At 41.5% G+C, this 16,519-nt stretch overlaps 1 protein-coding gene across 9 annotated transcripts in view; it reads right to left on the bottom strand.

Moving 5' to 3' along the window:
* The window catches only part of CIT (citron rho-interacting serine/threonine kinase), a 213,677-nt gene that overhangs the window by 104,975 nt on the left and 92,183 nt on the right, over positions 1-16,519 (bottom strand). For all 9 annotated transcript variants that reach the window (XM_077159980.1, XM_077159985.1, XM_077159984.1 and 6 more), the window contains one exon: positions 11,605-11,788. In XM_077159980.1, coding sequence (XP_077016095.1) covers positions 11,605-11,788 — 184 coding nt within the window. The remainder of the gene's footprint in view (positions 1-11,604; positions 11,789-16,519) is intronic.

Here is a 16,519-nt window from a genome sequence, read left to right on the forward strand (position 1 = left end):
GGTCTAGAATCACTCTAAAAAGTGTCATTTTGTAAAGAGGAGTATTATTTAAAGAACTGGTACTATTACTGGTTTAAGGGAAGTTTGCAAAATATTCTACAGCTGGTTACAACTTTAAAGTGTGGGTGAGGGACTGCAGAATTACAATAAAGAAAGTGATTATGAAGTTCCATTGATCCTGGAACAGGATAAGGTTACCTGATGAAAAAAGGGTCTTCCATATTTTGTCACTTTGACATATTTTTTGACCACCTCTGTGAGTGCATGTGAGAAAGAAAGAAAAAGGGAGAGAGAAGAAGCGAGAATCTCACTTCCCACTGATCCCATGGACTTGGAAAGTAGATGGATGGCACTGAAATGTGTCTAACAGGTCCTCGAATGGGATGTAAATATGGCTTCCTATGACCACTCCAATAGGAAAACCAAGGCTCAGAGTCTGTGATGAGAAACTGCCAGAGAGAGAGAGAGAGAGGCAGGGGGAGGCAGAGAAATCCCCCACAAGAGATATCTTTAGACCAGTGATTCTCAACCCCTGCTCACCAGGGGTTGCAATTTTGTTCACCAGGAGATAACCTGGCAATGTCTGGAGAGTTTCTGATTTTCAAGACTGGAGGTAAGGTGCTAATGGTATCAAATGCCAGGGATGCTGCTCAACATCCTACAATGCTCGAGATAATTACATACACAGTAAGAATTATCTGTTTTCAAACATCAAAAATGCCAAAGTTGAGAACCGTGATGCAGAGGCTATAAAGTTAAGGAAGCCACCATTCCTGTCCTCAAGGAACTGACAATTTAGAAGACAGAACTGATGTGATACAATTTTGCCAACAATCATAGTGACCATCTATTGAGCACTTGTGTCAGGTGCTGTGCTGAGTGCTTTATAGGTTACCTTGCTAAATTCTCCCAACAATCCTATATAGCAGGTATCATCCCTATTGCACTGAAGGTAAAGAACAGTTTACCCCATACCTTCTACATCCTCCTACCACATGGTCATTTGGGTGTGGGTGCAGGGCAGGAGAGCTAGGGGTTCAAAGTTGACATGTTGCAATCCAAGAATCGTGGGTTCAAATTTCAACACTGCTACTTCTTAGCTGACTGGCATTGGACAAACCCAAGAAAAATGCTACAGAGGCTCAGAAGAGCAAGGTAACAGAGGCAAGGCATAACGGATCACTCAACAGAAGGTAACCTCTATCCATGACTGGTTGTGTTCAATGTTGGCAAGGTGATTCCAGGCCTGAGCCCAGGACAATCAAGAACATCTCCTGCCAGGTCAGTCCACAGCCATCCCAGAAACAGCTCAATCCATTGCTTAGTGCTTCAGAGGGGGTAATTAAATGGGAAAGAGTGCAGATTTCAGAGGCCCAGGCTGGTTCATGCTCCAGGCTTGAGGAGATGCAGTACAAAGAAGATGCTAATAAAAGAACATGCAGCCTGCCCACACATTGCTTGCCTACTCTGGCCACATCTCTGACACACAGCCAGCTATTCCCATGGAGAGAAAATGCACTTCTGAGCAGCGGGTGCCTGCAGCCACCCACCCACACACCAGCACTGTCTCTTCGAGCACGAAGCCAAGTTTGGGTTTTCCTTTTTTTTTCAGCTTCTATTTTCTAGAAAAATTTACTCTGAAATCAACATTTCTTCCTGATATACACATCTGTTTTATAATTATAGAGGCCCAAAAAGTATGAATAGTGGTGATGGTACACGATACAGAGGGAAGGCAGGGTTCGGCCATTACTGCCACCACAGATAGGATGTGTTCTAGATCTATTAAAATATATTAGATGCAGCCTAAAAATTGATTTACATGTGACTTGAACATATAAGTAAAAATGATAAAATGGAATTTTTCCAATGATATGCCTATAAATAAGCCACATAACTGTAAAAATCCTTTAATAAACCTATTAGCAGAATATTTCATAGCAAAAAAGAATACAATTTTTATTTCCACCCTAAAAGCAAGTATATAAGTTAAAAGCTCTCCAATCACTACTATAATGATTAAGGTCATGCTTAAGCATCCAGTTATCCATTTTTCTTTTTAGGAAGAGGACCCCATGTCTGCAAAAGATGCTACCAAATCACAGATTACTGAGAAAACCAAGAAAGGGTGGTTGAGGCTTAAATGAAAGAATCAAAATCAGCTCAGCGGAAGGCCCTACCTTAATTGTGGCCAAGGGCTCTAAAAATACTTGCAACTGCAAGATTTAACATGGTTCAAAAAAAAAAAAATCATCGGCATTCTGTTTCCAAAAAGATACTGGCTTTTAAGATTCTGAAATTTATGAACTAACTTTTATAAACCCATTTAAAAATACACAGAGATATTTATCATGAGCACTCGGAAATATCAAAAACACTGCTCTCAGGTGGTGCAATGGTGGCTCAGTAGCAGAATTCTCGCCTGCCATGCAGGAGACCCAGGTTTGATTCCCCGTGCCTGCCCATGAAAAAAAAGAGTTTCAGAGTCTCATCAGCTTTGGTGTACCTCCTACATATAGACACACACATGCACATAAGTACACACATACATATCTGTGACACACACCCTCACACACACACACACAGCTGGTAGTGTTCTCCATTTGAATTAGGAAATTTGCTTTGGAATGATCAATATGTAGCTCAAGAATCACTTATTTTATATGGTTATTTAAAAACCATTATATATTTATACAAGTATAGCTACTCACATGATTATATATTTATACAAGTATAGCTACTCACGTGATTTCTAATACAATCCCCATTGACATACCTCCACCTCTTCCCTGGATGACTGTAATAACTCCTTGACTCATTTCCCTGAATCCAAAATTTGCCACTGCTAAGACCCACCCTCCACACAGTGGTCAGAAGAGTCCTTTGTAAATGAGAACCAGCTATTTCTCATCCCTGATGAAATTCCTGCAACGCCTTCCCACTCGTTGTAATTAAAGCCAAATTCAAACCTACAAGGCCCTGCCTATTTCAACTTAGACCATTTTCCTGATAAACCCTGAAGTTTTGGTGGGGATCCCTTCATGTGCTTTCTATCCACTGAACACCCACAGGCTGGTCCCACCTCAAAGCCGCTGCCCTGTTTCCCTCTGCCCAGAATATTCTTTCCATTTATCTTCTATAACTGCCTCCTTATTGTCAATTCCAGTAGAATGTAAGTTCTGTGAGGGCAGGGATATTTTTTTGTCTTTTTGTGTTCACTACTACATCCCCAGTGCTTAGAAAGTACTTGGCACATATAGGCTCTCACATATTTGTTGGATGAATAAATGAATGAATGAATAAATGAACAAACACCTGCCCCAACCAGAATGTATGTGCTATGAGGACAGGATTTTTGTCTGTTTTGTAGTCACTGCTATCCTCCAGCTTCTTTAATAGCATCTGGAACTCAACACAGACTTATGAGCTGTGGGACCCTGGGAAGTAACTCAACCACCTTGCACAAATACCCCGTGATCTACTCAGGGAGACCTTCCCTGGGCTCCCAATCTAAGCAACTACCCCCAGTTACTGCCCATCACAGTTCTGATTTCTTTAGACCCCAAACCACCATCTGAAATGTTTTCATTTGTGTACTTGCCCTCTGTTTCCATCCCTCTCCCCTCCCCCCGCCAGGGGATGCTAAATTCTTGAGGGCAGGGACCCTGTCTGTCTTATTCATAGTTACACCCTATGGCATGGAATAAGATATTTGTTGAATAAATGAATAAATGGTGTGCCAAGCACTTCTGTGCCCCAAACAGCCTCAATTTAAAGGTCACAGTGGGACAAAGGAATCCAAAATGAAAAGCAGGTTGAAGCAATGTTGGCACAAAATGGCTTTCTGTCCCTCACACGGGAGATGTCCAACATTCATTGTGGGACAGCAGCGTGACTGCAACCTACACAGTCTCTCCCCCAAGGAAGGCTCAGGCCCTCAAAGGTGGGTGGGAATGCATGACATCTCAGCTGGGTATAGTGAACATGCCCCTTCTCCAGTCTGAGTTCTAGATTCCACTGGAGAAAAACACTCTCAAACATCCTACAGAAGCCTTGAGAAAGTTTTATGGAAGGCAATGGTCTAAAAGAGAGATCACAGACTCTACTCAGAGTAAAAAACTGGATGGAGATGTTAGGACATCTGTCACCTAACTCACATGGTGCCCGATTCTCTCAAAAAGCAGAAACTCACAAGATGTCTTTATAAAGTGGGAGCAGAGAAGAAAGGGGAGTGGAAAGCATATTTAGTCTTATCCTCACCCTATGTAATGATAGCAAATATGAAATAAGCATCTGCTCTACTGCAGGTGTTAATACTACTTGCTCTGATTCTTTAATGCCCCGCAACAAACCAACCAGGTGGAAACTATTATAACCCCACTTTATAGATGAGGAAATTGAGGCTGACAAAGTTAAATGCCTGGTTCACACAATTAGCAAGTGGTAGAGCCCACTATTGAACCCAGGGCCATTTGATTCCAAAGCCTGGACTTTTAATGAATGTGTTAGCACTTATCCAAAAAAATAAAGAATTCTTATGTCAACTCTAAGGTTAAAAGTTGGAAAAGTTGGCCACCCTCTGCCACATACAAGCTGCATGATTTTAAGACATAAGCTAAGCTTCTTGATCATCAGTTTCTTTATCTGTAAAATAATGAGTTATTGTTGGGATTAAATGAGAATAGTGGAGGATGCATGGGTGCTTCAGTGGTAGAATGCTTGCCTGCAGCATGGGAGATCTGGGTTCAGTTTCCCGCCCATGCACTCCCCCCCAAAAAGAAATAAATGAATAACCAAATTTTTCTTTAAAAAAATGAGAATACTTGTCAAGCACTTAGAACAGTGTCTGGTTCAGAATGAATTTTCAAGAAAATCAGTTCTTCCACATTTATTCCTAGACTTTTTGAAGATTTAATGAAATAATATACGTAAAGCATTCACCATAGTTCTGGGCACATAGCAAGTACTCAATAGATGACCGGTGCCATTAGCAGCTGGATAAACTATGCAGAAGAAATTGGTAAAATCCCTGACCACTCCAGACTAATTCATTTCTGAAAATATTTTTTGAAGATATGCAAGGGGCAAAGCATCATTTCAGGCAAAAGAAAGAAGACATGGTCATGGCCCTCGGTGAGCCTTAAGCAGCCTGGCCAGAACACAGGAGACAAGAAGGAGAAACAACTGACAAGGTGTACCAGGCCTTGAATACCAAGCTCAAGAGCAGCCATTCATTCCGTGCACCCTCTGATGCCATTAAAGATCTGAGCAGGTAAATGGCCTCATCTAGCCTGTGGTTTAGAAGAATTCTGCCCTCTGTGGGGAATGGAGTAGAGCTGGGAAAACCACAAGAGCTCATGAGGAGTGGTGGTAAGGACAGAAAGACGGTCATGGATGCAAGTGTCATTCCAGAGGCAGAACTTAGAGGACTTGGCAACTGATAGGATGGTAGAGAAGGGGGTAGAAGGGTTTAAGATGACTCTGTTTACCTGCCAAGATGGGTAGGAAAGTGGTAGTTTCTGAAATGAAATGAGAAAGTAAAAATTGGTACCTTGTGGTTTATTAAATGAGTGAATCTTCTGTTGGCAGGGGATGATGAGAAACTTGTCAAACATGCTGGCAACAATGAACGGAGCACACACTGGGAGGAAGGACATGGGAAAGTAAGAGTTAAAGCCAAGCAACTGTATGAGATAGGGGATAGTGCCAACATTTCAAGAGCCTGAAACAGAGGATGACATCATGAAAGAGTGAGAATGATAGGGAGGAGGAAAACAAAGCTCTACAATGCAGAAGCAGAAACTTTCAAGAAGAAATGCGTAATTATTGATATCACATGGTGAGGTGGAAATCACTAGTTTTGGTGGGTAGGTGTAACCAGTGGCTTCTGAGACAGGAATTTCATTGGAGTTGTAGGGGTGGAAAAAGAGGCACTGAGTGTAAGCTGTTCTTCCAGGAAGTATGTCAGAGAAAAGAAGGTGCAAGAGGTCAGGATGCTAAAGACAAGCAAAGCAGAGAGAACTGAGAGAAATTCACTTTGACAAATAGTTGCCAAACTGGCGCAGAGCTTGAGAACATATAGCACCATTTGGTCAATTACTGTCTTCTTAAGGGATCCAAGGCAACTATGCAAATTAGCATGTGTAGGCCAGCAAAAATGCACTTGACAGATCTTTTGGAGCCTGATGTTCAGGACTGGGCTAGGATGGTTTGGATTAGATTTCCTAAAGGTGTCTTTAAGACAAATGAGAAGGCGGCGGAATGGTCCTGCCAGGCCTGCAAGGCAAGTATACACAGTCTAAATAGAAAACAAATAAGGAAAGCAGGAAAACAATACATGCTTGACTAAGAAAGGAAAAACTGAATGAGTGAGAAGAGAGAATCCAACACACAGAGGCAAATGTTTAACACGTGATCCACATAATGGCAGAGTGCAAACTCAACATAAGGCGTCTGAGGACAGTATCCATGAATAAGAATTAGGTGAGTTTTTTTGGTTGTTGTTGCTGTTTTGTTTTGGGGAAGTACAGAGAAGATTCTGGTACACTAATGTTGCCAACTATTTAAAAAATCAAAAGACAGATGAGGATCTTTGCTGTCGAAATCTGGAGGCGGCACACACAATGACCTTTGGCTGGATGTGGAAAGGAGAACAATTTTTAGGGGGAGATACTTCCATCCCCTGGAAAAAGGAAGTAGGACTGATTGGAGAAGGTCAAACCGTCTTCCACTGGATTAAATCATCACAGGATAGATGAGTGAGAGGCACTTAGAAGTACAACACATGTATTTGAGTAGAAATGGATCACAGAATCATTAACAATTCAAGAGTTGCAGAAATAAAAATGATTTGCATTTATTCACCAAATGCTTATTGAGCAGCGTGTATATAATCAGTACAAAGACATGGTGGAGAACAAGGCCGATACAATTCCCTGTCTTCATCAAGCCTACACTCCAGCAAATGAGAACTCGTAGGGAAAGAGGTGTGATGTGTGTGTAGACCCCAGGTAAGAATTCTTACGTGAAAAGAGAGAGAAATCAGAGAGCTATACAATCTACCTACTCAATAAACATCTAGCTCCTCAAGATTTAAAACAAAACCCAGAGTTTAGTCTGTCAGCTCTCATCTCTACTCCCTGCCCCAAACTCATTGTCCACCATCCCCCACAACAAGCCTCCACACGAATTTCCTAATTTCTCATCTCTATTGCATTTATACCTATAGCAGCATAGCACTGCCTAGAGCCACACTGCCTGGATTCAAGTCTCAGCTGAGCCATTCATGGCTTTGTGACCTTGGACAAGTACCTTAACTCCTCTGGCCTCAGTTTTCTTGCATATAAAATTGGAATAATAGTACCTCCTTCTCAGGCTGTTCTGCAGATTAAATGAATTAATAAGTGTGAATCATGAGTCAATCAAATCAACAAATATTTCTCAAGTGCCTGGGCCTTAATGTCAGCCTCCTTAACTGAGCTTTCTGTGAGAAGCAGAAAGATGCAATTACAGTCTTCTTGAAAAATAGGCAATTAATCAGACTGGAGCCTGAAATCACTCTGCCCTCCTGAAATTCTCTCTCTATCCCTCCCTCCACCAAGCCAAATCCATCTCTTTTTTTTTTTTTTAAGATGAGCTAAATATTGTACTTTCCATCAGTACACTTCTAAGTTCAATGTTTCAACACATACTTACTAAGGTTTTACAACGAATGTCCTGTGTTATAAGAAAATCAGAATGGGTAAGACTCAGTCGTGCCCTAGAGATCACATCTATTTAGAGAAATGGACAGACACACCAAGGAAGAGCATCGCTGCAATCTGGACTCCTGGTCTGGAATGACTTTGGACTAAGTATTGCCGAATACTTTCCATAGCCTCTTAGCATGTATAGAGGACACTCCCCTAAATCCACTAGCATATTAGTATTAGCAAAAATATCAACAGTGAATGTTTATGGAAGCTTTTCCATGTGCCAGGCACTGGGTTAAGTGCTTTCCATATTTCATTTATTCTTTCCAAAACCCTATGTGCAAGTGTCATTATTATCCTACTTTGCAGTTACGGAAAACGACATGCAAAGAAACTCCAACAGAGCTAAAAAGAAGCACCGAAAAGTGGGTTTCCTTAAATTTGGGAAAGGCAATGGTGACAGCCACTTCCTATTCCTCCATGGTGTTTGAAGGGCTGGCTCCATAACTTTTTTTCAGAGCCACCCAAAGCTAAGGAAAAAACCCTAAGTCTAAACAAAGAGATTTCATAAAAACAGTCTACCCTGAGACTGTGCTCCTACAAATTCTATTCTCATCAAGGTTTCATGGCTCTCCTGAGATTTCCAACTTTTCTAAAATTAGGAAACCAGTTAATGTAAAACAAACAAAATATAAAACCACTGTGTCTTCCTTCTAAAGTTTTTACTGAACATTTGACAGTGTGTTTCAATAAGAGTTTAAATTGGGCTATACTGCAGATCTAGGAGGAAGAAGGAAGGAATTAAGAAAAGGTACCCCATGCTGACAGGGGAGGGAAGAAAGCTGGTATCCATTTTATTTTTAAACATATAACAGTGATTTCTGTTACTGTTCTACTATCATGAAGTTCAAGAGAATGGAGGATCAGAGGGACACCCAGGCATTGAGGACTTGGGGATTTGGTTTGGGTTACTGTTGGCTTAAAAGCAAAAAGGCATCAGATATTCACTCGCACTCCCGCACTACTTTGCCAGATTCTCAATCCAAAAGACAAGCAAACCTAGTTCTCTAGAATTCTCCTGCTCCCTCCAACTCAAGCTGCAAGGAACTCCCCCTTATGCCTCACAGATTGAAATGCTGGCCAGCAAGATTCTTGTTCAACTTAAAATAAGGATGCACTCTCAGTGACTGGCTTCAAAATTATCTGGGGTCCTGAAAAGGGATCCTAACATATAACAAGTGATCACCACAATGAAAATCATTTCCAACGTGAGAATCTCCACAAACATTCATAATTCATTAAGTTCCACCTTGGAACATTTCATTCAATTCACTGGTAACAAATCTGGGGTCAATTCACACAGAGCAAGGCAGCGGCATCTGCGATTTCCTCAGTGGTGTGAATAGGAAGTAGCACAGGTAATCAGTGTGTGTAAACAGAAACCTTGGATGATGAAAACAGGAAGGAAAGAAGAAGGAAACTTAGGAAGAAACACCAGGTCTCTGGTGGCAAAGGTGGCGCCCAAGAAAAATGCCTCCCTCCTATTTCCAAATGAGTATTATAAATATATTTCAACAAAAACACAGAGAAGCGAAGTAACTTGGCTACCGCATCTTTTGTTTATGGGATTTCTAAATAATCATAACCCAACATGTCCAGGGTGACCCACATCCAAAAGTTGTGGTGAATTTCTAAAACAACCCTGTATGTTTCACCCCAGGACTGCCCCATGGCACAGCAAGCAGCCACATCAGACAGCAGTATTACCTTAAAAGATAGATGAAAGAAAACCTTTCTGATCCCAACCCCAAATTGCCATGGAAAAGATACTGAAATTTGCCCAAAGACTGGAATTGTCTAATTCCATCTTCTAGATAAGAAATATACATTTTTGTTTACAAGTACTTTTTTTATGAGAACTTGATTAAGTGTTCTGTTGGGGCATGAATAGGAGCTCACTTTATGTTCTGGAGATGTATTCTTGAACTACCAAAGGTGAGAAAGCGTCTCTTCAAATACAGTAAGCAAGATTAACACAATCTGGGGGAAAGAATCATGAGTCAATTAAATTGACAGATATTTCTCCAGTGCCTGGGCCTTAATGCCAGAGTGTCTCCTCAGCTGAGATTTCTGTGAGAAGCAGAAAGATGCAATTACAGTCTTCCTGAAAAATAAGCTATTAATCACATACTGCTCTGGATTAATTGCAATGCCTAAAATTCCCCCACATCATTCTGCCTGGGCTCCTGACATTTAACTCCCTCGATCCTTCCTGGTTCTCATTCTAACCTGGCCGGCTCTCTACTAATCCATACACCTCCCAAACCAATGTGTAACCTTCAGTGCGCCGTCTGTGTCAAGGTTACGCTGACCACTAACCACGCATCCTTTAACAACGGGCCTCTCCTTCTGCCCTGCTCTCTGAAGCCAATGCCAAACCTCCCAGGCCTGCTGGGCCATTTCAACTTCATCTGATGGCACATTCAACAGCTAGTTAGCTCTCTGCCTCTCCTGCCATCATACAGATCGCTTTGGGGTTGTGGAGCATATCAGCCAGAAAGGCATAGCCAACACTTTTTAAATAATCTAAATTTTAAACCCAGCCCCCAGGGAAGGAGTTAAAGGAGAACCACCTCATCATCTTTCAATATAAAAACCGAGATTTCTCCAATACAATCACAGCCCACAACACTATTTAATATCTAATGCCTAATTCCCACAATAGTCTGAAATCTTTTCAGGAACAGCACTGTCAAGATAGCACCCATGGGGCGACACCATCCAGGAACCAGCACAACATCTCTTCAAATCAATTTCTAAGCTACAAGCACAGCAAATAGGGACTGAATGCTGCTGAGGAGAAAATCAGATTCTGCTGGTCTCCTAAGTGGGCAGCAACTCATTACCCAACATTACCCATACAGCTTCAGCCAGGGCAGCTGGGGAATAGCACAGCCAGTCCAACAGCTTCCCCGGGATCTTGATCCCCAGAAAACAGAATGTCATCATATCATGAGAGAATGAAGCAAGACACTGCGCTCCCTCAATCACAGAGGCTACTGCATTTCAGAGACATTCCAGCAGGCTGAAGCCAGGACCCTACAATTCCAGGTGCCACACTAATGTGTTTTTCATTAGCTTTAACCAGAACGGACAAAGATCTACCAGGCTAAGAGGTTTACAGTGATATTTATACCTCCATTTTCTTGGCTCATGGTTTTGTGGGTTTTTTTCCCTCTGTGAAGCCCTATTTCTGTGAATCAGTGACTCTGCTACATCACATTCCCTACCGGCAGTTCGCGGTCACGGGGATTTTTCTGACCGCCAGTGCTCTGCTGGCTCAGAAAGGTTCAGCTGCCAGATCCCTGACCTAACGGCACACTTCAGGGGGAGCTGAGCATCGGCTCCCTGTCAGAGCTCTGCTACAGCCACTTGCAGCTCAGTTAAGCCCAACATAAGGATACACAGTTCTTAGGATCCTTTCAATCCAGAAAAGATAGCAACCCCCATCCACCCACCTGAGAGACAGAGCAACACAGAGATGGAGAAATAGATGGAAAGCTCATCTGAACTCTGGTACACTGCTCCTTCTACCAAGGATCTAAACTGACAGAAATCTCCCGCTATTGGCTCTTCTCTAAAGAAGATCAAAGACAGAAAACTATTCCAAAGTACCCAATAGACAATTATGATGATGCTACAGGCAGGAACAAGGTACCTTCCACACAACAAAATGAGAATATTAACCGTCTACCCTACCACAACCAAAACAGGTAAACTGCTTTCCAAATGCAGGCTGATGAAAAGCTTCCCTCCACTGCACTACCCCCCCCAAACCTCCCACTGCCACCCCCTTTGCCTCTGCATGCCTTGCATCCATGCAGATCCCTTAGAAAGTCAAATTTCCACTTACTCAGATCTACCAAGAATCCCCAGTGCCTTGCTGTATGAAAACCCCACAAACGGCAGTTCTTCTCCTGAGAAACCTGAGGGGTTCAGCTGGCCAGGAAAGGATGAAAGCCTCGAATTCTTCTCTGGTTCATCAAAATTGGAGGTGTCATCATCAGACTTGAGGGTGGGAACGAAGGGGGGAGGAGCTGGTTAAAGAAAAACAAGGAGAAGGTGGGGGAGAAAAAAATTCAGACAGATTCAACACTGTTGCAGAGAAAATCATCTTACTCCTTCAGCCTTCTCCGTGGCACTGCAGCGCCTGCTTTCAATCTAGCTCACACAGGCAGACCCAGCCAGGGCTCCTCCAGCAACAAGAGATTAACCCCTTATCTGCCAACATGGCCACCACCCCGCAGACAGGCTACCTTCCTGCTGGGGTTAGCTAACGGATCAACTCAAACAGGTCACTTGTTCAAGTGAAAGCACTTGGGAACTCGTTTGGGCCAGTTGCTCATTCTGGATATTTCCAAAATACTTCTACAGAACCCTAGCTGGCTAATGTCAGTATGCCAGAGGACCTAAACCTAGTTATCCCCCCTTGCAGACAGGTCTAAAGGATTAGCATTTAGTGATAATTGCTGAAATGAGATGGAACTTTTACACTTCACGGATTAATGGGCAGGAGGATTTGTAAGGACCTGTAACTCATGTTCAGATAGCACCGCAGTCGGGCTCATTCACATGCTCCTAAGTATACTAGATGATCTTATTAACCACTTTTTTTTTTTTTTAGTTTGTTATCCCTCCTCCCCAGCTCCATCATGCCCACTGACTCCACTGCAGTTTAATTAACATAATGAAACACCAGCCAACTAAAGTTCTTCCCAGTGCTTTACAGCAGCCCTGCGTGCTGGCAATGGGAACGCACCGATAGACATCTGCGGCACAGTTCCTACCTCTTTACGGCATGATTCCCAGCTAGGGGCATCTTACATCTTCTCCACTTCCTGCCGACCTACTAAGCTCTCTTGGTCAGGGAGGTGGGCAATCGGCCATCCATCACCAGGACGTAGCCCATTGCAGTGGGTTCCCGTGGGTGTAGCTGCCAGAAGCGTCTGCACGGCTGCACCCCTAAGTGCCTGTGGCCGGCCGGCTGAAACAAGTTGGGGAGCCCAGCGCCGGCATCACAGCCCCTGCAGTGCAGGTTTCATGGTCCCTGCTCCCTACATGCCTGCTCTGGCTATAACCCCGCCTGGCCCCCTGAGAGGCCGCGGCCAGGGTCCATCTGAGTGACAGAGCAGCATGAGTCACCGCCTGGGCTAGAGCTCCCCCTAGGACAGTTATCACAGCCACTCAGAGACCAGGCTTCTTTTTTTTTTTTTTTAACTCTTCATTGTCTGGACAGAGCTGTGTGCCAAACACAAGTCCAGGTCTGCTTTTTGCTCACAGACTCAAAAAATCTGGATGTTTTCAAAGTTCCTAAAATGAAAACATCCAAGCAGTGTTGGAGTAACTGGAGTAGGGAAGAGGGGCAGAGGAGAAAGGAGATGAATCGAGGGGTCTGGCTGCTCCTAGGGAGTTCAAAAGAACATTCTCAGAGGCCCAGGTAGAGTGAGATGAGGTTGGAAAATGGAAAATGTACACTACCAGAAAATTATTTAACAACTCCAAGCTCTCTCAACAGAATTAAAATCTTCCCTGTGTCAGGATCTACTTGCTTAATACTTAAAAAATTAACTCATGGAAAGAAAAATCAGATTGACTGTTTCTGCCGACATCCCATGCATACCTCCATCAACATAAGCTCAAACCCAATCTAATTTCAATTACCCAATGCCTTTTTAAAAGAAAAAAGATATGTAAGTTACATTCTATAAATGGGAAATGTACCCCAAAATAAGGAAACTCAGATAAAAACTGAGATTTATGGAGAAAAATTTGCAGATGATACTAATACGGAAGCACAGCAGTTAATGGCACAAGTTCTGGAACCTGACTGGATGGGCCCAAATCCCAGCTCCACCACTTACTAGCTCTGTGACCTTCAGAAAGTCACTTAATCTCTCTGATCTTAAGTTTTGATATTATATCATTACTATAATGATTGTAAGTATCTCAAAGGGCTTAGCACACAGAAAACTCTATGAGGTACTATTATTATTATTGCTCACATGAGATACATGTTTATGACAAATCTTTCCATTATTGAAAGCTAATAAGACACAGCAAAATCTGTACTCTCCTTCCCTATAAAAGGCACATATACTCCCATGTGGATGTTTGTCTTAATCATATCATATCAGCAAACTCCTAGCAGAAATTTAATTCCCTTTCCACTATATACTAATTTAACTTTAGGAAACAAAAATAGAATCCCAATCCTGGGTGAAGAATATGATTAATATAAGAGTAGGAGCCACACATCAGTGAAATAATTATGATTTAGAAATTCCACACAATAAAACAAGATTATTTTATAAAACTCCATCATGCTCAAAGCTAGCACAATGTGGTCAGGATTTTTTTTAAAGGGCCAGATAATCTTCAAGGTAAAAGAAAAGAAAAATCAAAGTAAAATACATCAACTGGGGACAAATAAGATGCTTGAAGCACAGAATAAGAGTTAAGGATATAAGCCTCTAGACAGGCAGTAAGTGTAATGGAAAACTGTAAGGAAGAAGGGAGCCAAGGGTCACAATCAGTGGGGAAAAGAGCCAGAGCCTCAATAAAAGGGAAGTGGGAAAACTGGCAACACTTTACCCATGAGGAAGTGACAAGGAAGCACACCATTTCACCACTGCCTGGTCCTTTAGGAGGAAAGAAATAGGGCAACTAGTACAACATTATAATCCATGTATGGGGTGTACCTTAACGGTAGTCTGCATGGGACAAGGACTACAAACCAGGAAAGCAACATTAAAAAAAAAAAAAAAAAGAGTAATTAAAGAGACAATGACACTTAAATGCAATCCATGACCCTGGACTGAAACTAATGAAGGAGCGGAAAAAACTGGAACATAAGATGTTAGCTTTATATCAATGTTAAGTTGTGTGAACTTGTGAACAGTACTTAATGAGGTTACATAAGGAATATCTTTGTTCTCAGAAATGTACATGGAAGTATGTTCAAGGAGCATAATATATACAATCTATTGCAAATGTTTAGAAGATGGATGGATGGGTGAGTGGGTGGAACAATACAACAAATGTGACAAAATGTTAAAAGTTGGTGCCTCTGTCAAAGAGAAAGAGAAGATCTTGAAAGCAGCAAGAGAAAAACAATCCATTATATACAAGGGAAACCCAATAAGACTTTGTGTAGATTTCTCAGCAGAAACCATGGAAGCTAGAAGACAGTGGGATGATATATTTAAAATACTAAAAGAGAAAAACTGCCAACCAAGACTCCTATATCCAGCAAAATTATCCTTCAACAATGAGGGAGAAATTAAAACATTCTCAGACAAAAAGTCACTGAAAGAATTTGTGACCAAGAGACCAGCTCTGCAAGAAATACTAAAGGGAGCACTAGAGTCAGATACAAAAAGACAGAAGAGAGAGATATGGAAAAGAGTGTAGAAAGAAGGAAAATCAGATATGATATATATAATACAAAAGGCAAAATGTTAGAGGAAAATATTATCCAAACAGTAATAACACTAAATGTCAATGGACTGAATTCCCCAATCAAAAGACATAGATTGGCAGAATGGATTAAAAAACAGGATCCTTCTATATGCTGTCTACAGGAAACACATCTTAGACCCAAAGATAAACATAGGTTGAAAGTGAAAGGTTGGGAAAAGATATTTCATGCAAATAACAACCAGAAAAGAGCAGGAGTGGCTATACTAATATCCAACAAATTAGACTTCAAATGTAAAACAGTTAAAAGAGACAAAGAAGGACACTATCTACTAATAAAAGGAACAATTAAACAAGAAGACATAACAATCATAAATATTTACGCACCGAATCAGAATGCCCCAAAATACGTGAGGAATATACTGCAAACACTGAAAAGGGAAATAGACTCATATACCATAATAGTTGGAGACTTCAACTCACCACTCTCATCAAGGGACAGAACATCTAGACAGAGGATCAACAAAGAAATAGAGAATCTGAATATTACTATAAATGAACTAGACTTAATAGACATTTATAGGACATTACATCCCACAACAGCAGGATACACCTTTTTCTCAAGTGCTCATGGATCATTCTCAAAGATAGACCATATGCTGGGTCACAAAGCAAGTCTTAACAAATTTAAAAAGATTGAAATCTTACACAACACTTTCTCGGACCATAAAGGAATGATGTTGGAAATCAATAATAGGCAGAGTGCCAGAAAATTCACAAATACGTGGAGGCTCAACAACACACTCCTAAACAACGACTGGGTCAAAGAAGAAATTGCAAGGGAAATTAGCAAATACCTCGAGGCGAATGAAAATGAAAACACAACATATCAAAACTTATGGGACGCAGCAAAGGCAGTGCTAAGAGGGAAATTTATTGCTCTAAATGCCTATATCAGAAAAGAAGAAAAGGCAAAAATCCAGGAATTAACTATCCATTTGGAAGAACTGGAGAAAGAGCAGCAAGCTAACCCCAAAGCAAGCAAAAGGAAAGAAATAACAAAGATTAGAGCAGAAATAAATGAAATTGAAAACATGAAAACAATAGAGAAAATCAATAAGGCCAGAAGTTGGTTCTATGAGAAAATCAATAAGATTGATAGGCCCTTAGCAAGATTGACAAAAAGAAGAAGAGAGAGGATGCAAATAAATAAGATCAGAAATGGAAGAGGAGACATAACTACTGACCTCACAGAAATAAAGGAGGTAATAACAGGATACTATGAACAACTTTACGCTAATAAATACAACAATTTAGAGGAAATGGACGGGTTCCTGGAAAGACATGAACAA

This window comes from Tamandua tetradactyla, chromosome 5 (assembly GCF_023851605.1).
Source record: "Tamandua tetradactyla isolate mTamTet1 chromosome 5, mTamTet1.pri, whole genome shotgun sequence".
NCBI lineage: Eukaryota > Metazoa > Chordata > Mammalia > Pilosa > Myrmecophagidae > Tamandua > Tamandua tetradactyla.